The sequence below is a fragment of the Meleagris gallopavo genome, chromosome 3 (genome assembly GCF_905368555.1).
Source record: "Meleagris gallopavo chromosome 3, MGAL_WU_HG_1.1, whole genome shotgun sequence".
Classification (NCBI taxonomy): domain Eukaryota; kingdom Metazoa; phylum Chordata; class Aves; order Galliformes; family Phasianidae; genus Meleagris; species Meleagris gallopavo.
The window spans coordinates 76144216-76166216 of record NC_139406.1 but is presented as its reverse complement, the minus strand read 5'-3'; the positions used below and the strand labels follow the sequence as shown (position 1 = coordinate 76166216).

Genomic DNA, 22001 nt, shown 5'->3' with positions numbered 1-22001 from the left:
AGTTCATGGCTTCATAAACACTGTACTGAGGAAAAAAAGGAAGAACATTCTATCAGCTAAGAAAATATGAAGCACTATAAGCACAAGTATATTTTTGAGTCTAAATACAGATCACAGCGATAAAAAAAAAAATCCCACTACCTCCAGTCTTAAATGTCTTCTCATCTGTCCCTCAGCTTACACTTGCATGATATATACCTCTTCTAATACTTACCAATTATACTGAATAAATTAATTTTTCACAGGTTTAGTTTTCCTTTTATTCACTGAAGTTTAAGTTTACTTGACAGATACTTATTTTAAAAACATAATTTTCAAGGGATAAGGAACAAAAAGGGGAAAAAGACACCACATTTTCTTCCTTCTGCGTTCTACACACCTGCTTTCAAGACAGCAAGTGGATATCACTAGTTGACTGCATACCCATTATGATATGCATCCCCTGCTCTTCATGCTCTTCCTTAAAGACACAGGAGTCTCATGTCTTGCAGGCCCTGTCAACTCCTGAAAAACTTACAAGGTAAAAATACTTCCCTTCTGCTTGAATGAATTAGCAGAGGCAGAACAAAAAGGGAATGGGGTGGGGTGAAGGAAGGAAGGGTCATAAAGTACACGTGATAGCTTTCGGTCTGACAGTAGGCCCACACAGATAAATGCAGCGCTTAGAACCCAAAGACTAAAATGTTCTACTTCTGTAACCATACTCATATACATATATAAGTGTAAATAAGCATAGAGGTATGTCCTGGGCTAGCATGCTCCCAGTCATAGTCTATTTTGGATAGTTTCAGATGAACTAACATTCTACAGAGCATAACTTAATGCTTACTGTTAGCAGCAGAATGTAACAAGACACATTCATTCTTCACAGAAGCAGCAAAGATTATGCCAGAATGTAAGTACACATAACGTAGTTAATATTGAGTGATTAAATATTTAACACTAATACATTTTATTGACATTGTGAGAATAGCTGGTAAATACACCTCATATCTGCTGCCAAGCACAAGTAGAATATAGAACATTAAATAATTGTTCCTCAAAACACATGCCCACTTGACTGTTCCAAAACTTATAACTAAACTCAACACTGATCTAAAAGAACTTATGAATACTTTATTATCTTTTTAAAAGTCACATCACATCCTAATGGGTCCCTTCCTACTCAGAATATTCTATAGTTCTACGCTTCTGAACACATCTTAACATTACAGGAATTTCAAGAAAGCATAACTGATAAAGGAGCAGACAAAGTTCTTCAAATACAGAATAAAGTTGCCCTGTAACAAGTGCCACAAGCGCCATGTACTTCAAAGACCATTATACTTTGAAAACAGAAGGTAGTTTGGGATACCAAATACCAATACATTACTATTTGTATTATTATTTATTATAAGCAATATTTTTATATATTATAGTACCCTAAAATCATACTAAGATTTGAAAGCAGGAGTTCAATAATTTCCTTCCATACTGAGTTTATTACCTTTTTGTCAAGATGCATTTGTCAGCCTGAATTCATTAAAACATAGCTACTGCTAAAGAAATGGCAAGTTGCTTTTTTAGAGTTATTCCTATATTATAGTAGTTCTTTGTACTGGAAGCTGCCATTAAGGTACACAAAGAAGCAAAAACCTCTTCTGGTATTTCAGGTACAAATGGCTTCTGCATTACACAGTACTTCATGATCACATAGATATGCATAAGTTACAGCATTCTCATATCCTCCTTTTAGTTAGTACCAAAGCAGATAGCAAAAAACAAAACAAAACAAACACCAACAAGACCAGATATTTACAACTTATTCCATACACTACAACAAAATTGAACAGCCAAATCACAAAGGATAGTAGAGTAGCTTTCCTACAGTGAGGAGCAAGACCTTCTAGTCAACTGTGTTGTGTAACAATATAAACAAGTCCCTATCCTTAGCTTCTTCTACCTTCTGTAGTCATTTACATATGTATAAAAATAAGCATGAAATTCTAAGCTAGAAAAGCAGATCTTACACATATTACTAAGTATAGCAATAGATACTTAAGATCCAAATAGCCTGTTTTACCCTTCTATCACTATCCAGACCAAACACTCTTCAAATCCCCTTGTCCCATTTAAGCATAGCTAACTCTCATTAGCACCTTTTTTTTTCCATGTTCAGACCATTACTTGTATCCACATTTGCCACAAACCAGTACACAAATACATTCTTTCTTTTCTGCCAGATTAACAATTGGCAAATTTATTTTAGAACTTTGTTTAAAGGATGTCATCCAAAGGGATTTGGGCAAGCTTGCAATGATAGCCCACATTAATCTAATCAGATTCGACAAGACCAAGTACAACACAATGCACTTGGGTTGGGGCAATCCAAAATATTTCTACAGACTGGGAGTAGAACACATTGAGAGCAACTCTGCTAAAAAGCACTTTGAGGCCCTGGTGGATTAAAAGTTAGACATGAGTCAACATTGCACGCTTGTAGAAGTCCAACAGTATCCCGAGCTATGTCAAAATAGAGGTAGCCAGCAGGGAGAAGGAGGTGACTGTCACCATCTGCTCTGACCTCATGAGGCTCTCCCTGGAGTACTGCAATCATGCCTGGTGCCCCTAGCACAAGAAAGATGTGCAACTGTTGGAGCAGATCCAAGAGGAGGAAAGCAAAGATGATCAGAGGGCTGGAGCACTTCTCCTACGAAGGCTTAGGGGAGCTGGGCTTTTTCAGCCTGGAAAAGAGAAGGCTCCAGGGAGACATTATTATGGCCTTCCATCTTATAAAAGAGGAGAGAAACCAACTATTTTACAGTCTGACAGAAGGTTTTTTTGGTTTTGTTTGTTTTTTAAACTCGGAGACTAATGAGGCACTTCACTCCTAGACAAACTGTGGATGACCCATCCCTGGATGTGGACCAGGTTGGATGGGGCCCCAGCCAATTGATCCAGTGGGTGGCAAGTCTGCTGACAGCAGGGGTGTTGGAACTACCAGATTATCTTTAAGGTCCATTCCAACCGAAGCCATTCTATTAAGAAATCATTTTTTCTACTGATATTTTAATGAATTTATCTGCCACTGCATCTTTACTAGAGGGGTTCACTCATTTTTTCATTAAAAATTATACACTTCATATATATGTATCAGAGTATTACAAAAAAAAAAAAAAAAGATGTTTTTTCTTTCTACAGTATTTCAAAGCTAATTTTCCAGAAACTAGAAAGAAAACTGAAACGATAGTTAAAACATAACTAGAAAGAAACAACAAAATTAGAGATGGGGAGACTAGGAAGAAGGGTAAGAACAAAGCAGAGAAGAAAGCACCATTGCCAAATGCTTCAGCACAACAACAGCGAATATCAGATTATGACCTTGACTACTAATTTTTAAAAGGCATAGTTTCTGTAACATCTAGTTTCAAGAAAGACAAAGTCTTCAAATATCGCAAGTACACCACTAAAACCAATTTTGCAGAGCTAGACAATACGATAAATAAAGTAACACATTGTTACTGTGATACACACTTTCTAAACAGCTCAAAAAAACCCCCAAAAACGATGACAGCAGCAGCTCAGGAAGTCAGACAAGAACACAGCCCTGGCTTTGAAATGAAGCATCAAAAAAAAGTATGCAGTTTATAGGAGTCCAATCTACAATCACTCTAGAAAGGCACATATCAGTTCTCTTCTTTCAAAAATGTGTGTGTTCAGCCAGTCATTACAATTCCAAATAGTCATCTGAGTTTCTCTAGCAAACTTTCACCTGTTTGATGATCACCATAAAAGCACTTGCTACCTGAACTCCCTGAGATAAGAATGAGAATTACTCCTAATTTTACCTTGAGTAGCTACACTCATGAGCCACTATAGTTCTGTTCTCAGCATCCAGACTAACTTGCTTTGAACTAACACAAACAAACTAGTAAAGAATATCTAGAAGCTGGATTTAGCACCAAAAAAACTAGAAAAAGAGGAACTTAAAAGAGTGACAATTCAGTGGGAAGAACTCTGGCTTAAGACTGTTTTAAGACTCTACTATACACTTATGTGTTTTGTTTAATTGATAGCAGACCATGACTCAGATCACATACACTATGTTTCAGAAGCTTATTCACTATTTCAGAAGAAAAGCACAGCCTTTATTCCCCAGAGTTGAACAAAACCAACAAAAGGTCACATTTACTTTTCTTCAGTAGCTAGAATTCAAAAAGCAGAAATTTGTTTTGAATTTCAACTTCAATTCTAGCCCATACTAAAGGCTAGAATCAAGCTAATGGAATGCATCTTGCTTTAATACACATTCTGACTCTCTCCAAATTACTGTCACAGACTTCATAGTCACTAAACCACATAATTTCACTTTACTGCAGTACAAAGAGTTAATTCTTCCTTATCTCTTATTCTTATAAGAAAGGCAAGAAATCAAATAAAGCTATTCATAAATTCTCATTTTTATTTTACCCTGACCAGTCCAAAAGCATTCAAAATAACCATGATAGGCTTCTCCCATTTTAATGTTAACTCTACAAACATTATTTATAGGTTTATTTCCAGTGTATAACACAAGACAGATAACTCTCACTTCAGTTTCCCTTAGTAACCACAAATGTGAAAAGCTGACTGCAGTACAGTTTGAGGGTCATTTCAAGAACAGAACAGGCAGAGAAAGGCTCCATTTTCAGATACTGCTGGAGGATGAGATCTGTACTGCAAAAGGTATGGATCTATGAGAATTATTAGAAGGCAGCTGTAAGGTCAGGACCAAAACATAGCCAACCTTTCCCTACCCTGGAAAAAAAAAAAACAACAACCTTCATTCTGTTTTTCCCCTCCTGATTCCCACAGTTTATTAGCAGCACTGAAAGCAGGCAACATGCATGTGATTTTTAACTAATATTATTTACTGTTTCTAACTGATTACGTAAAGCTGAACCATTTAACATGTTGATTAGTCTGGTGTTGGCAGTTTATTTTTTTCTTCTGAAAAAAGCAGGAAACTTATAAAGAAGAGATTTAAAAAAGCATTACTCAAGTACTGCTAGCTACCTAATTGCTCATTTAATTAAAAAAAGAAATAAGTCATCAGGTATACCGATTTTAAGATTAAAGGCAATGCACGTCACCACTTTGCCTATATTTTGTAAAGACTCTAAATCTGCACTTGGTTTGCAATGACATTTTAATAATCAAGCAGCAACTTACAGAATATTCAATCGTCCCTTTAGGCTTTTGAAAAGACATTCGTCGCCCATCTTTCTTGTCTGTCGTCTTCTTCTGGCCAGTGTCTGAAAGAAATTGAGGCAATGCGCGTGTTAAATTCATTTTCCTCTCAGCACTGTCACAGGCTGCTGACTACAGCCCCGTGGGCAGACATCTAATTCACTGGTTACACAGCTTGCTCCCAGTGATTCTGTGTAACAGAGAGCCAGCTGCTAGGATAACGACTTCATTCCCTTGCAATGCTGTAAGCATTTGACCAATATAAACCACCGATAACTAGGAATCAATTACCAGCCTAAGTACTTGCTAGCATCCAGGAAGCTATTAAAGAAGAAATACTAAAGAGGCAATCTACCCCATCAGACTTCTGGAAGTACTGTGTTTAATCGGTTTTCTATTACAGCCAGTCTGCTTTTGTCTAGTGGGCAGGTGGTCTGGAGTTCTGGTGTGTTTGAACTAATCAGCTTTTTGAACTGCAGGCTGTTTGGTAAGGACAGAGTATTTAAAGCTTTTCTGTGAAATGAAGTGCATTCATATTTAAGTTCAGAATTATCTTGTTTGTAGCATGAATAAACAGTAAGATACTAAATAAATAACACAAGAATATTCCTTTTATTGCTGCTTCTTATCTTGATGACCTCCATTTCATGAACCAATCAACAACGTGTACTTCAAGTTTCTAGTTTTTGACTAGTCAGCTTGATATCATCATGATTAAGACAACAGAAAAGTATATTTACATGATTCAACAGGAATTATTTAATACTATATCTTTAGAAAAGTTTATTTTTAATATATCCATCTACAGGCAAGTGTTGTTTTTTTCTTTGTTTTCTTTGAGATGATTCCATTAAGTTGCACCTCTGCTACAAGGCTTCCATTTTCAACAGTAGCATATCTACTACATAGGATCCCAAAATATTTAATGAATGAGATGTCATGTTTCCATGCTGCTCTGACATTAATTACAGTATTGTTTCAAAACATTCAAATTTCTATTGCTATACCTGAACATATTCAGTTCAACATTTCAAAACACCTTGAAAACAAGAAACAAACCTTACAAAACATATTCTTCTGCAATACCTTACCACACAGAGATTGAAGGCAGAAAGCATGCTTTGTATTTACTTAAGCTGAGATAATACCTAAGCTTGCTGCAAATTCGCAGCGATTCCTACACATCACTGTTTTTAATTGGTATCCTGACACCACCACTGGAAAAAGATTGAAGAATGCTTGTAGGAATTACACGTCTTATCCCAGCTCCCCCAAATTTATACATAAGTAGTTGAAGCTATCAAGATACAAGAGAAAAAGAAATGCAGCACAAATTGCTTAGGAAGTTCTGCAGTGACAAAAAATAAAAGGCAATCTAAAACTTCAAGTTTTTTTTACTTCCATAACAGTACTAAAGCTGTAAAGGACCATAGTAAAAGCAACTTCCAGCAAACAATGTTAAGTACTTTACAAGGGAGTTGTCATTAAACTAATTCCACATTTTATATGTACACAGGTCACTTCTAAAGCAATGCCTCCTATTTATTTCCTTGGAAACTTATCAGATACAAACAGCACAATAGCACCGACAGAGCAAATTCTCAGCTACAAACCAGTATGTTTCAACACAGTCACCACCACTAGCTATGCATTATCGCCAGCCATGAACAAAAAAATCAGCATGCTACACTCAAATCTGCACCAACTGAGGTGACACACTGTTTCACAGCTGCTGTGACAGTGTCATTTCTTAGGATAATTTTTCCCATGCAGTCCATCTTTCATCAGCCCAAACCGATAGCAGTCAGAAGGCTCTGAATCTAGACTACGTGGTAGGTATTGTAGGACAGTCCAGGCAAGACAGGCAATGTGCTCCACTGTCTTCCAACTGTTATAGGGCCTAGGAAGATTCAACCTCTACTGTCTTATCACCAACACTGACCCCAACATTGTGGATCAACATAATAAAGTAAAAGGCATTAATTTCAGAGCAGCCCTCACATTAAAAACTAAGTGAGCAGGAATGCTCCCATACTCGCAAGATAAACTTTTGATATACAGACTAATTGTAACTTTTAATAGCTATGATCAATAATGAAGATGTTAAACCTACTTTCAAACACCCTCTAGGAATTCTGAGTCTGAAAATCTGTAGCTAGGCATCCTGGCATCTTCGTTCAATATATTAAAAGGTACGTCTTCCCTAAATTACTATTTGTATCTTAAAAAGAAAAAAAAAAAGCAAATATCTAAAAGAAACGTTCTCTTCTTCCAGATCAAGTATTTTCTTGCCACAGCTCCTACCTGACATTGCACAACAGGCACACCCTTGTGTGGAAAACTGCCAACGGCCACTAGACCTGTAGCTGTTCCAAGTTTTCCAATCTTATTTCAGCTTCACCAGCAGCCTCATTTTCTGTCCACAGCAGTTCAGTTGAAATACTCTTACACAAAACTCAAAAGATGCAGTGAGACAAAAATGAATTCATTCAGGACTCCATATATACCTTAAAAATCTATACATTGAGTAGGTCTCTATTAGAAGAAACATCTTCACCTGCCACCATTAGCTAGAAATACATAAATCCTGTATATAAAAATGCTATAAAGATATATACATATATACACATACACACATACTTCATTTGCATGTATGTGTCTTTTTTCCTCCCTAATCCATACTTGCTTTTCAAAGCAGATGGACTTACTGTGCATCGCAAACTCCAATGCACTCAGGTAACTTAAGAAAAATAAGAGCAACCAGGGCAGGGAAAGAGCCTGCTGCAAGCACACGTAAGGAAAGCAGATCCCAGGAGATCTCACAGCACAAGGTACCCAGAAGCATATGTATTTAATTTCCTTTTTAAATGTACATTCCCTTCCATGCCTAAGGCAATAATTCTGACCCTTACTTCAGTGCCCACTTTAATTCTTTCCCTCTGTGATAGCATTATTTCCTGCTCCCCATTTGGATACAGGATGCTTCACTTCCGACTTCGATCTAACATTCCTAAGGCTAGAAGAGATAGATGCAAGTAGCACTAACCTATGCTTGTGCCAACTACCTGGCTGGCAAAGCACAGGACACTGCTATTTGGACTCCAAATCTCCATCAGTACCAAATGCTTAAGCTATCTATCTGTTCACTGAGAATCTGTACATGCCACCAGAAGTGTCATAAACTAAACTAGGTGGTATTTCAATTACAGAAATGAGCCAGAGTAGCAGAGACACGCATTCTATATCCCTGATGGCATAATGTAAAGCATCCAAAACACTCATGCTGAATGAGCAGGCTATTTATTTTTCAGAGGAAATTCAAATCATCTTTCAGCCATCCTTATATTCCTAGTGCTCTAGGAGGCAAGGGAAAGCTGAAACAACTGTCAGAGCAGGATGCAGGGGTCTGAGAAGACCCCAGCACCAATGTGAATCAGTCTTATCTTTTAATTTACTTCTCTGGTGAAAATACTGTTCCACACGAGCTCATCTTCATAAGCTGCACGCAACCAGCCAACAGTGAGCCTGCTGGGCTACAAGAGGCTGATGTTCTCAGAGCTCAAGTGAAAGAACTGATACCATTAATCACACTGTGTCGTGCAGGACCTCAGGAGTCAGTGTGTTCAGGAAGCGCACTTGTTAAATGTTATCAGATCTGTAGCAATAGTGCCTCATACAAACAAAACTCGTAACTGTTTTCTCATGACTGTTTATAAGCATCTAAAGAGCAGGAGTCAAGTCGATGGGGGTGGATTCTTTTTGGTGATGAATAAAAAGCGAGTACGGGGCAAAGGGCAGGAACTGTAACACAGGAAGTACCATACTAACACAAGGAAGAACATCACTGTCAGAGCGACTGAGCACTGGAACAGGCTGCTCAGAGGATGAGAGGTTTCCTTCTCTGAAAATACTCAAAGTCTGCCTGATGCCTACCTGTGAGATCTGCTGCAGGGAACTGCTGTAGCAGGAGGTTGGACTCTATCTTTGGAGGTCCCTTTCCAACTCCTACAAGTTTGTGATTCTATGAAAATGAGACATTTTGTAACATTTGAGTTGATGCTTTAATTCTAAAATGCTCTTCAGTAGGACTGTCTCTCTACCACACCTTGAAGTCCTGAAGCAGAAGAGTAGGTGTCACATCCACAAATAAGAAAGTATTTGAACTGTGTAGGACTTGCAAGACTAGCACTAGGAAGATATAGAGGAGAGTGTGCAAAATGACACCAGACCTTCATACAGTGTGAATGCAGAATACAAGCATACAGAAACAGAAAATGAGATGAGCAGAGCAAGAGAACTGTGAACACAATCATCAACAGTTCTAGGGAGCAGGACTCTTGTTCCTATGCATTCATTTATGCAAAGTAGGAAAAAATATTTTAGAAACATTATGTTTGAGGAACAAAGAGCTTTAGATATGGGAACTTAGATCTTAAAATAATCAACTGAATTGTTAACTGAATAGTTAACAAAACTTTAAGACCACTTTCTAGGTGAAAAAAATTAATAAGCTAAACAGGCATCCTTGAAAATAAAGCAAGCTGAACTAGTTATCAATTAATTGAAATTATTTGAAATATATAAGTAGCTAAGCTTATTAGGATCAAGAAGATGCAATTAAGACTTTTTATTATTACTGCAAACAAGAACTTACATTATACATTAGATTTGCATGAATTTAAAAAGAGAGGCAGAGGCAGCAGACTTGTTAAATGCCTGTCAAGGGCAATCTTTTGCAGGATCTTAAAAAAAAAAAAACACCAAAAAACAGACACAGAACATATGGGGTAAAGATTAAGAAGTGAATCACATAAGGAAGTAAGAAAAGTAATGTTGCTTCGGAAGATGCTCTAATATGTTGTTCTCTAGCACCATGTGAAACAATTTTCTAATTGATATAACAGAAGAATTGATAGTATACTTTATTAGATTCATTCCACTCAGTAGCAATTCGATCTTTAAAATCTTTTTGGATCTTTATGAAAAGAAGTTTAAGAAATCTTTATAATCTATAAGGCTTGGAGACATGTTTCCCCGCCTTGCCCTGAATTTTAAACAGCAGAGCCTTTGCTTCCACAGTTAGAAAATGTCTGCTACTTTCAGTTATCTCTCAATGTCTTAGGGAGCTGGGGGGGGAAAGGGAAAGAGACCCAAAAGTAGGCTACAAGATGCTGTGAGTTGCTACACGAAGTTTCAGCAGCCCAGACCAAGGCAGCGCCATAAACAATGCCCTCTTCAGTACTTTTGCTTATGCTAAGCAGCTGCTTCTCACATTGTGATTCAGTCTTTCCTAGCCAGTCATGTTCTCAAAACCCTTGATTTTTATCACTGCTCTCATGATTCTTTTTTCATTTTTCCTTAATGGAGAGTCCCAAACTAACTGCATGTAAGACCCTGTTAACGCTGCATCAGCACTTCAAGTATTTCATAACAGCTCTTTCTTACAACACAAACTCAACACCAATTCATCTGGTGATCCCCGTGGTAACAGTGTCCTCCTTCTGCTATCCAGTTGAGAGTACAGCACTTAGGCAAAAATAATTAACCACAAGACTTGAGGATTTAAAAAAAAAAAACACAAAACAAAACAACCAACAAACCACACTCAGCAGAATCAGATTTAACGCATCCTGTATTAGCAGGGCACTTCTCCAAACTGTCAGAAGACCTACAGCCAGCTCCACACACAACCCTTCTGTAACTTATGCCACATTGACTTTCTTCTGAAAGAACATTTCAGTCAGGGTAAACAGAAATGCTTCAAGTTTTCAGATTATGCCACAAGATGTGTTAGTAAGCTTCCTTCTCTGTTTTCCCCAAAGTCCACATATATAATTTAACAGAGACTATACAGCTGCATGCTCCACCCACTGTAGAATCTTCTTGCAAATCAAATCTATGTGATAACGAAACATGCAAGTCAAAAGATGAATACTCTACTAAGATGGAAAAGGAAGTCAGAAATGCTTGGAAATGAACAAGTTAACTGTCCTTCACTTTAAGATATTTGTACATTGCACATCAAATCAATGCAATTGCACATGTGCAGTTTGGATAGCAAGCAGAAAAAAAAAAAAAAAAAAAAAAACCCAAGCAATCTTTAGGCCAGGTTTTTATGATTTTACACTTGGCCTTTTCATTTTTAAGATAAAGGCATTTCTATGCTGCGTGTCCCCCTGCCCCCCAAAAACACAAAATCAGGTAGCTTATCCTATTCATGTTGCAGACTTGTGCTCCAGAACTGCTCTGCAAATACACAAATAGATCTGCTATGCATGTGAAATTATAATTAGTGCTTCTGTAGATACCTTACTGTACACATGAACAGTGGGGAGCAGTCAACACACTCAAAGGCAGGATTGCCACTCAGACGTATGAAGACAAACTGAAAGAAGGGGCTGAAGGAAATCTTAAGAAGTTCAAAAGGACAACAGTGCTCTACATGGGAAAGAGCTATGCAGGCCACCTTCCCATGTCTGACCCCAACAGAATATCAGCTTTGAAACTGCTTTAACATTAGAAACTGCATTTTTATCTTTTTCCAGTTAGTTCTTGCACAGCACCTTAAAACAAGAAGCACAATACAGTCAAAGGTTATGTTACTAGAATGAATTGTACGTAGATTATAAACCAGAACACAAACTACACTTCAGTAAAACATCTCATATCAGAACCCTATTGTGTGGATTAAAAATTGTCAACTATGCCAAAGACTAGCTAAAGGGAAAAGAGAAACAAATTAACAGAATAGAGGGATATACTAATGAGTTCCCAATGGACTAGTCTTAAAAGCAATTTAATCACACATTAGAGAACAGACTTGGAAGCTGATAGCACATCAATAGCAGAGGAAGATCGCAGCAACATGAGGAATTCCGCAGTCAAAAAGCCTGGAGAAAGCAAATAAGGTGAAATGTAATAGTACAAAGCACAAAGTGAAGCAAAAGATCATTTAACATCACATATGCAGGGAACACAATTTCTGATACAAAACAGTGGCGCTCAAGTCTGAAAAGATTGTGCATATATTAACATATCACAAGATGACTGAGTCATCAGCCTGATATGTTCCAAGATTACATTTTCTTCTTATGCTTCTATCAAGTGAAGTATTTTCAGATGTGAGAGAGAAGCACTGATGTCTTACTAAAGGGTGCTGGTACATTTTACATAGACACGCTGATCTAGATGAAGTACAAGAAAGCCTGGAGAACTGCTGCTCCTCAATTTGAAGCTTCTACCATGCTTAAGTTCCTAGAAGTTAAGTGTGTAACTGGCATAAAGTGAGAAAATAACCGACCTTTTCTTTTAAAAAAAGAGGTAGAACATAATTTTATTATTGCTTTACCCCAAATCTTCCAGTAGGACTTGACAAACATGCTATAACTCTGCCCTTTTTATTTCTACTGCTCTGCTGCTACTTCACTGCAGTACAGAGCAGGTACAGGACGCATGGCTTACTGGATATACTGTGCACTGTTATCAGTCAAAAGCTGATATGGCAGAAATGTCAATAAATCCACAGGCCACTTGGCTGAAAACTGAACAAATAATTGAGCCCAGGGGAGAAAACAACACAAGGTCTTTGAAAGAAAGCAGCAAGAACAATTCCCCCTACAGACTGAGCAAGAGGATACTCTGAACTAGGGAGTTCTGAATGACTGATTCTCACTTCTTCAACTTCTGTACTAAAAGGTATACTACAGGAAGTCAACACTGCTTCTGATGTTTGGCTCCTCCCTTCACAAGTGGGCCGCAGACATAAGTGAGGGGAGAACATCTGGGAGGGGCTATGAGTAATAGACCACTATTACCTGGAAGAAAATTCCTCAGTGCAGCTATTCCATACTCCACTTTAAAGCAGAGGTGCTGTCAACATCAAATCACATCAGCTGGGGCTTGGTTGAATCAAGGAAGTAAAACTTAAACTGATGGAAATCAGCCTGTCATCTGTACCATGTCATGTTCCACCCTCCTAGTGAAATTCTTTGCACTGTTCAGTTTAAACCTCTCAAGCCAAAACTTGTGGCTGCTGCCCCCTCTTTTATCATCTGTAACTACTGAGAATAATCATACCCCCTTAGTTCCCCCTTAATTGTACCTGAACTCTTCAGCCTCCCAATGGGCAAGGCTGAAGGCTTTCTCTCAGTCCCTCATAGGTCATACACCTTAAATTCCTAAATAAACTGGTATTCGTCTGCTAGACCCTCTACAATTTCTCAGCAGCCTTCTTGAACTGTGCTGCACAAAACAGGATACAGTAATACACATGTGGTCTCACAAGAGCCAGAGAAAAGAAGCAAATGTACCTTACACTGCCAGCCTGCTCTCTTCTGTAGCAGATTAAACAAATGGCATATGAAGTTATAAGACATGCTGCTAGCTCATTTCAGTAAGTTCTGTATGAATTAAGCTCAAACCAAACTGAAAGTTCAAGTTAATAATTCTGCAGTGAAGATAATCCTTAATCACACATTCCCTAAAGCCTCAAGTCACATCTTAAAGCAAATAAAAATGCACATAACTTCACTAAATGAACACCTATGATACATACCAACAGACAAAAGCTATACAGCTACCAAGCTGCGTGGTGCAGTCAACACACTGGAGGGAAAGGATGCCATTCAGAAGGACCTTGACTGGCTTGAGAGGTGAACCCACAGAAATGGGGGGGACCTAATCCAGGTCCATAAATATCTAAGGTGTGGAGGGCAGAGTGGCGAGGCCAGATTATTTTCAGCAGTGTGCGGAGACAGGACAAGGGGGAACAGCCAGAAACTGCAGCATAAGAAGTTCCACACAAATGTGCACAAGAACTTCTTTACAGTGAGGGTGACAGAGCACTGGAACAGGCTGCCCAGGGGGGTTGTGGAGTCTCCTTCTCTGGAGATATTCAAGACCCACCTGGACTTGTGCGATCTGGTGTAGAGAACCTGCTTTGGCAGGGGGGTTGGACTCGACAATGTCTGGAGGTCCCCTCCAACCCCTACGATTCTGTGAAATCTCATGAAGTTAACCAAGGCCATGCACAAAGTCCTGAACTTGGGTCAGGGCAATCCCAAGCACAAAGACAGAATGGACTGAGAGCGGTCCTGAGGAGAAGGTTTTGGAGAGGTGTTGATGAGAAACTAAACGTGCTGGCAACATGCACTTCCAGTTGAGAAGGCCAATGGTATCCTGGACTGCATTAAAGGAGAGGTGATCAGCAGGGCAAAGGAGGAAACTTCCCCCACCTACTCTGCCCTTGTGAGACCCCTTTGGAGTCTCTAGAGTGTGTGTACTGGGAGCATCAGAGCAGAGCAAAACAGATGTAGAACTGTTGGAGCAGGTCCAGAGGAGACCACAAGGATGCTCACAGGATTGGAACACTTCTCCTGTGAAGAAAGCCCGAGTGAGCTGGAGTTGTTTAATCTGAAGAAGGCTCTGACGAGACTCCACTGTGGCCTTTCAGTACCTAAGGGGGGCCACAAAAAAGCTGGGGAGGGACTCTTTACCAGGGAGCGTAGTGACTGGACATGGAGTAATGGCTTTCAACTAAAAGAAGGCAGGTTAAGATTAGATGCAAGGAGGAAATCCTTTACTTGGAGCGTGGTCAGGCACTGGTACAGACTGCCCAGAGAAGCTGTGGATGCCCCATCCCCAGATGTGTTCAAGGCCAGCCTGGATGGGGCCCTGGCCAACATGATCTAGTGGAAAATGTCCCTTCCCACAGTAGAGGGTTGGAATGAGATAACCTTTAAAGTTTCTTCCAGCCCAAATCATTCTGCTATTCTAAGATTCTGTTCTAAAGTTTCCTCTCTAAATCCAAGCTACACATACATACCAGCTCCTTGTAGAAGTTACCAATGGACAATCTTTAGGAGTGCTATTGTAAAACTTATGTGGCTTTCCCCCCCCCCCCCACACTCAAAAAGGAACTATACACTGAAATTACTGGCAGTCTTGAAGTTGGATACTTCCTCTAGAATTTGTTTCTCTTTGCTTTTTTTTTTTTTTTTTTTTTTTTTTTTTTTTTTTTAAATCTTCTACCACACTCATTGGAAGACAGAATACATTGTAAACTTACTTCACTGGCATGGTTGCATGACACAAACAACATGAACTGGTCCAACAGGTTTACAGCCTCCTAGGGCACTATTCAGTCTCCCAACCTCACTTTTCTCCCTTCCAGGAAGGGACAAAATCTGTTCAGCGCATACCTGAAGGAGGATATAGGCTCACAACAGCTATTAAAATACAGTATTTGACCAGAATTGCTTCCCTGAACTTAGATATCTTACAGTGCATTACATACGCTCAAAGTCAAATAAGAAAGCAGTAAATACAGATTTAGTAGTATTACATGAACAAAACTGAGATACTTTAAGATGCAAAAATAAAAGGAATTGAAAACAAAGATACATTTGTTTCAGAAATCAAGGGTTGGCCTGTTTCACATGAAAGTATGAATAAGCTTACATATGGAGGAACTATTGTAAGAAAAAACACACAGTCATAACTGAACCATGGGAAAAAAATAAGCACTGAAGAGATCAATCTGGAAGTTACAAGAGAAAAAAAAATGGAGGAGTAAAAGGGCTGGATCCAGAACACTGCACAGAGACAAAACACTTGGAACAGTTAGAATTTGCCATTAAGGTTTAGGTTAGGCTCACAGTACCCACCTTTGAGTTGAAAGCCAACCTCTCCTTTAAGTATTGTAACCACTGCTACAGCTTCCACAGCACACCACCACCATGGCACAGGCAGTTTCCAAAGCCCAGCAAAACACTTGCTACATGAGAAATTCTAAATTTGAGGAGAATTTGTTTCTGCCTCTAAGTGACCTAAACCATGTGAATAAGACAGCATTGAGAGCAAAGATCTAAATGCCTCACAGCATGCTTTGACTGGGTTAGGACAACTCAAAGGATGTTTCTGTCAAAAAGGAATGTCAGATTCTGTGCATCCAGAAACCCATCTTGCACTTCAGAACAGTAATCATCCTTCACTAATGCTGACATTAAATATTATACCATACTAATATTTTGGTAAATACACTCCATGCTCAAAGCCAGAGAGAAAAAGAAGACATTAAGATACAGTTCAAACGAATCTTTTGCCCCTGAGTAGGAGGAAAAAACAGCTACAGGAGCTTTTTCCTCCAAGTCATCATGTATTACAAGAGATGCTGCAGACTTCTCAACAGCTGAACACCTGGCCTTAAAACTGACTTGAAGACACCTGAAGAGTTTTACTGTCATTTTGCATCCACAAAAGAATGTTAGCAGTCTCTGTCAACAAGCCTTCAACAGTTTGTGGAGGACTTATTCAAGGTATTTTAATCTCATCGCTGAAATACCTTGCTGTCTTCTCACCCCGTTATGCCTTTAGATGGGGCAGAAATAGGGCAGAAAGTGTAGCAGTGTAAAATAGCTGGTCTATGATTCTTTCTGTACAGGTATGACCCAAGACAACAAGGATAGCATCATCTACATCTCACTCTGCACAGGCACTTAACTGTTGCAGTAAGATCTTGTTTCTTACCATTAAAAAGAAAAAAAGTCATTTTACTTATTCAAAATAGCTGAAGGAACAATGAAACTTAATGGTCCTCAACATTACTATTCAACAGAGATCTGACTTCAGTCCTACTTACAGTGTGATCATCCACTTAACACTGAGCTGCTCGACACTGAAAAATATATATAATTCCTACCTGCAGACCACCCTGCAGACTTCTGAAAGACATTTTCACAAACAGCTTTATACAGCTTTCCTTCCAAGCAGTCCCCAGTCACACTGATGTTACCAGTTAAGGCACGGGTTGTTTCTTCAGCCCAGCCTGTAGCATTACTTCCCTGGATCTCTCACTGCCTACACACCCGCGTGCACACGTTGCCCACACCTCCGTTCCTTGCGGCACATCTTGCCGATCTGGATGCAGTGCCCTTATAGACAGCACGGTGCAGAAAGAGGGGAGATGTGACCAAAGAATAACACAGAAGTCACTTGCTGTTTCCACACCGATCCGGCGCACCATTGAAAGGCAGATGTACCCCTTCTGATCTTTCTGAAGTACTCCTGCAAGTTCCCCAGAAACACGTGGAAAGCAGGAACTGCCCTGCGCAGGAGGGAGCGCACAACCGAGGAGCCCGCGCTGCAGCCGCTTCTGCCCCAATCAGCAGCACTACAGGCAGGCGCGTGGGAGGCGTGAGCGAAAGCAAACACCGCAGCACTGCCACCGCCACGAGGACCCACGGGAACGCAGCGCCGGGCGGCCCCGCCGGGGCAGGTGCCGAGGCGGCACCGGGCGGTGTGACAGCGCCAGGCCGCTGCTCACGGCCTCCCTTGGCCGCCCTCCCCCCCCGCTCCCCAGCCCGGGGCCGCTTCCCAGCCGGCCCTCGCCGCGGCTCCACCATCCGTCCGGCGAAGCTCCGACGCGAGGCTGCGGCGGCGGCACCGCGCGGCCCGCCCCTCCTCCCTCCCGCGTTCCCGAACCCGTGCCGGGACGGACCCCCGCTCCGCTCCGGACAGGCCGCGCTCCGGGCCGGCCCCGCCGCCGGGCGGCAGCAGGGAGGCGGCGCGGCCTGGCGGGGCGCACGGCTCAGCCCCTTGGCCGGCCCGGCCGCCCTCGGCCCCGTCCCCGCCGGTACCTGGCGCGGGCTCGGCGGGCTGCGGGACCGCACGGCTCACGCCGTCCTGGAAGCGGACCTGGCGGAGGCCGCCGGGCACGGCCGCCCAGAGGCGGCTGGCGGTGCCGCGGAGCAGACGGCCGCCCTTGCCGGTGAAGGCGGTGAGGTAGTCCATGCCGGAGGGGCTCCCGACGGCCGCGGGGACCACCGCCTGCCCGCACGCTCAGCTCCGCACGGCCGCCGGCCCGGCTTCACAACTTGGGGAAACTTCGGCGCTCGGCCCCGCCTCCATTTAAAGGAGCCGCGGCGCCGCCGGAGCTGGGTGCGGGCGGGCCCGGGCCGCCAGCGCCGTGCTGGGAGGTGCGGCCCCGCGGGAGCTCCGCGCCGTGAGGGAGCGGCGGCCGCCCCAGCCGGAGGACGCGGGATGCCGCCCCTCGGAGCGCCTCCCAAAGTGACTTCACATCCCGCGTGCCTCAGAGTTTCTTCGTTTTTCCACAGATGCACGCCGGGCAGATCTCGGAGTCCCCGTCTGCTCCCAGCCCGGCTGGTTTTTGCCCGCCCTAAAGCTGACTGCTGGCAGCCACAAGCAGGAGCAATGGATGCCTGGATCTCTGCTGCCTTTTGTAACCAGAACACTTGGGACACTGCTTCCTTTTAACATCAAGGTGCATGCACGTACCTGTGAACTTATCTGCAGTTCAGGGGGTTTAGTGAGACTCTGTGCAACTCCTTGCTGTACAGTGATGTACTGGTTAGCTTTCTGCTGACTTTAAACTTTCACACCTCTGCTCCCTTTCACTAAGGAGGATGAAAATGATCCCTGAGATCACAGAATCACAGAATGGCTTGGGTCGGAAGGGACATTAAAGCCCACCCAGTTCCAACCCTGTGGTGTGAGCTGGGTGCCACCTAGCAGATCAGGATGCTCAGGGCCCCATCCAACCTGGCCTTGATGGCTCCAGGGATAGGGCATCTCTCCGGGCAGATCTCTAACAGCTGTACTTGTCAGGGTATTTCACCACTGCAAAAGCAAGACCAGATGCCACACTAAATGCTTTTGCTGGTTTGCCTTAGATCAGTTGTATTCCCGACACTTTCCTGCCACATGGGAAACCACCACTGTGTTGGTCCAGCCAGGTCCTCCCTGCATTCATATCAATGGTGGTGAAAACTGTGAGGCTTCACTCAGCCTTTCAACTCATGGAGCCACTTCAGATTTGTAGTAGAACTTAACATAGTGTACGTACAAATATTTCTTTATTCTTGAAAATATCATTTGATTTGTGATGTTCATTTGTATACTTGCATTCTTTGTGCACACACTTCTTGGAACTTTCAAGGTTTAAAGAAGTAAAACCAATTAGAACATATTCCAGCATTAATTTTTTTTTTAATAGAGAAAAGTATCTCCTGCATTCAGTTTCATGAGTGACATCTGCCTTAAGATGTGTGTTCTACAGACGGTGAGGCCAGAAGTAAGATTACTATGTTTACTACCTGTGCATAGATTTACGAACACAGAACGGTAAATTAATGTTCTTATATTCCAGTCAGAGCATGATGCAATTATATGCTACATCTAGCTGCAAATGAAAGCATTGTTTAATAAAAAATGCTCTTGTTGAGCCAAGACTATTGTGTGCAGGCAGAACAGAAGAACAAAGTGCTGAGCTATCTCAACTCCTATTCACTCGTAGCAGCTGCTCAATTAAATCAGAGTTTAACGTCAGCATTTTGGAGTGCTGATTTCTGAGGGTTACTTGATGTAAACAGTATACTCAAATCAACTCCTCTACTACTAAAATCAGTTCCTGCTCAGGAGATAACAACATTCCATCTTCATTTTCCCCCAAATAAAACATTTCACTGAACTAAAATGAATTTTCAGCAGAATTAGCTCTCCCTTGCCCTCTGAAAAACCTGTCAGTAGAAATGAATGTGTGATCTGTCAGTTCTAGAATTAATGAATAAATCAGGAACTGCAGAGTCATGCACAACGTGGTCCAAGTGTCACTAGATGTTTGGTATATAAACTATCCTGCCTACCAGATTTCTCCTGCCCTAAACACTGTAATTAGTTTTCATTTCATTTCAGTGTTCCTACTGTCAGCAGTGAAAAAACTACGGTCAGTCTTTTGCTCAGCTTATTCTATTTTAGAGAAAATATACCTATGTTTTTGCACCAGAAATAAGCTTAAAACTGGTGCTCAGATACCTTGAAACTTTGAGCTGGCTTGTCCACCAGTATTATAGCCACATATGCATCTCTGTTATTATATTTCCTTCTATTGATCTATTCCATGAGCAACATATGTCCTTTTTGTCATAAAACTAAACCAAAAGTAAATATTTTTGTTAATATTTATGATAATTTTTAAACTTGATCTTGAACATCTTTACAGATCAACATTCCTTCATAATTCTGCCTTTATGTCCTCAGTGTCTAGAAACAACAGAATTTTTCTGAATATACAAAGTTCTAATAAGAATTTCTACAAGAATTTTCTATCTGATCTCTGAATGTGCAACAATGACATATCCTTAGGATTATTTTTTAGCCTGTGGTATTGGTGCTGAAAATGTATCTGTTAACTCTACAATCACTTAAACCTTTCTATCCAAAAGAATGAGCTGCTTCTACCTTCCCTCAATTGTTTGTGCCTGCCACCACACTATCACAGAATCACAGGATGGCCTGAGTTGAAGGGACCTCAAGCATCATGAATCTCCTACCCCCCTGCCACTGCCACTATTAGTGTGAGCACCAGCATTCATTTGGCTGGCGAGTTAATTGTACAGTAAAAATGATCCACTTAAAAGTATCTTTTAGTTTAGTGGAAAATAACTAAGCATATCTGTGTTTGTATTTTTTTTTCCTAAGGGTTAATATTATCAGCAGCTAGATCTCCAAATCTGGTTCATGCTGCAGATATGTGTAAACACTCACAGAAGCAGATATTATAAAGCAGACAGCTGCTTGAGCTGCATCCTAAGAGAACTGGCAATGTAAAGATGAGAGAACATGGATCAGTTTCGATCAAATAAAAACACAACAAGGAAAGAAATATTTTTTAAGTCTGAAGGTAGAATTGTATATAGAAGTATATTAAAGGAGAAAAAAATAAAAAAAAAAGTGATGTCATAGCAAGTGTTACTGACATAGAATTTCTCTGGGGACAGATACATTGCTTGTGAAATTCATCTGTAATACTTTGTTAATTGCAGTAACTAATTCCAGGCAAAATTCCAGTAAATGCTGTGCAGTTTCCTTAGATCTCAGCCACTCACATGCTTGGTGTACAGGATATGGGCCTCTTGCTTTCCGTCTTGCCAAAGTTTTAGCACTACTAAGATGCAGACAAAAGAACAGAAGCACTAACACAAAGCCTATATTTCATCTTGTGAGAAGCAAGATTTGTGCATACTTTCTGAGATGAAAAATCATGGTTTTAGTAATTTGACAACCAGTCAGAACCAGTGTTTGTATATGTATTTGAATATAAGTAACCTATATGCAACTATGTAATTTTGACAGCCATAACCAAATGCCTCACCACCCATTCTGGAGGCACCTATTCTCATTCGATGCAATGATGAGGCTGTTTGCCTCTAAATTACCATGTCTGGTCAAGATCCCATCCATTTACATGGTTGCAAAGCCTATAATGAAGGGCTAAATTAGGGATTTGAATTAGAACATGAATAAAAGCAAAACCTCTCTTACTAAAAACGAATTTCATTAAAAACTGACGTAAAGCAAGAATCGTTTTTTTTCTAGTGCAAAAGATAAACTCTTAAGAGAGAAAATCATGGGCTGCAGTTTATTTCCAATGCTATTTCAGTGAAAGATAAAGCAATGCAGAATGAATATGCAGTCCCTGAAGGAGGAACTAGAACTGAGGCATGCAGAACTTCCACATTCTCAAGCATATTTCCCTATTAAACCCTTTAATTTGAATGACGAAGTATGGAAGTACATAGTTCTAGAAGTAAAAATGGTTACACAAATTGATTTTTGTGAAGGTCCAAATAGTTCCAAAGTTCAGTGTTACTATAAACTTGGGAGAAGTTGAAAAGAGATAACCCGTCGGTGACACTAAGTAAAGGAGTCTATTGAAAGCAGGTTACTTACTGAGAACCATCAGCTAGGGCTGTCTGTCCATATAGGTTTCACAAAAC

At 40.8% G+C, this 22001-nt stretch overlaps 1 protein-coding gene across 9 annotated transcripts in view; it reads right to left on the bottom strand.

The window, feature by feature from the left end:
• Nucleotides 1-22001, bottom strand: part of OXR1 (oxidation resistance 1) — a 247470-nt gene that overhangs the window by 53777 nt on the left and 171692 nt on the right. For 8 of the 9 annotated variants that reach the window (XR_014882644.1, XM_085221565.1, XM_085221569.1 and 5 more), the window contains one exon: nt 5191-5273. Coding sequence is in view for 8 of the 9 variants with exons in the window: in XM_085221565.1 (XP_085077691.1) it covers nt 5191-5273 (83 nt within the window). In the remaining variant the exon portion in view is untranslated. Of the gene's footprint in view, nt 1-5190; nt 5274-17095; nt 17216-22001 lie in introns of those variants that run through there. The other variant, XM_085221567.1, reaches the window with a different exon arrangement.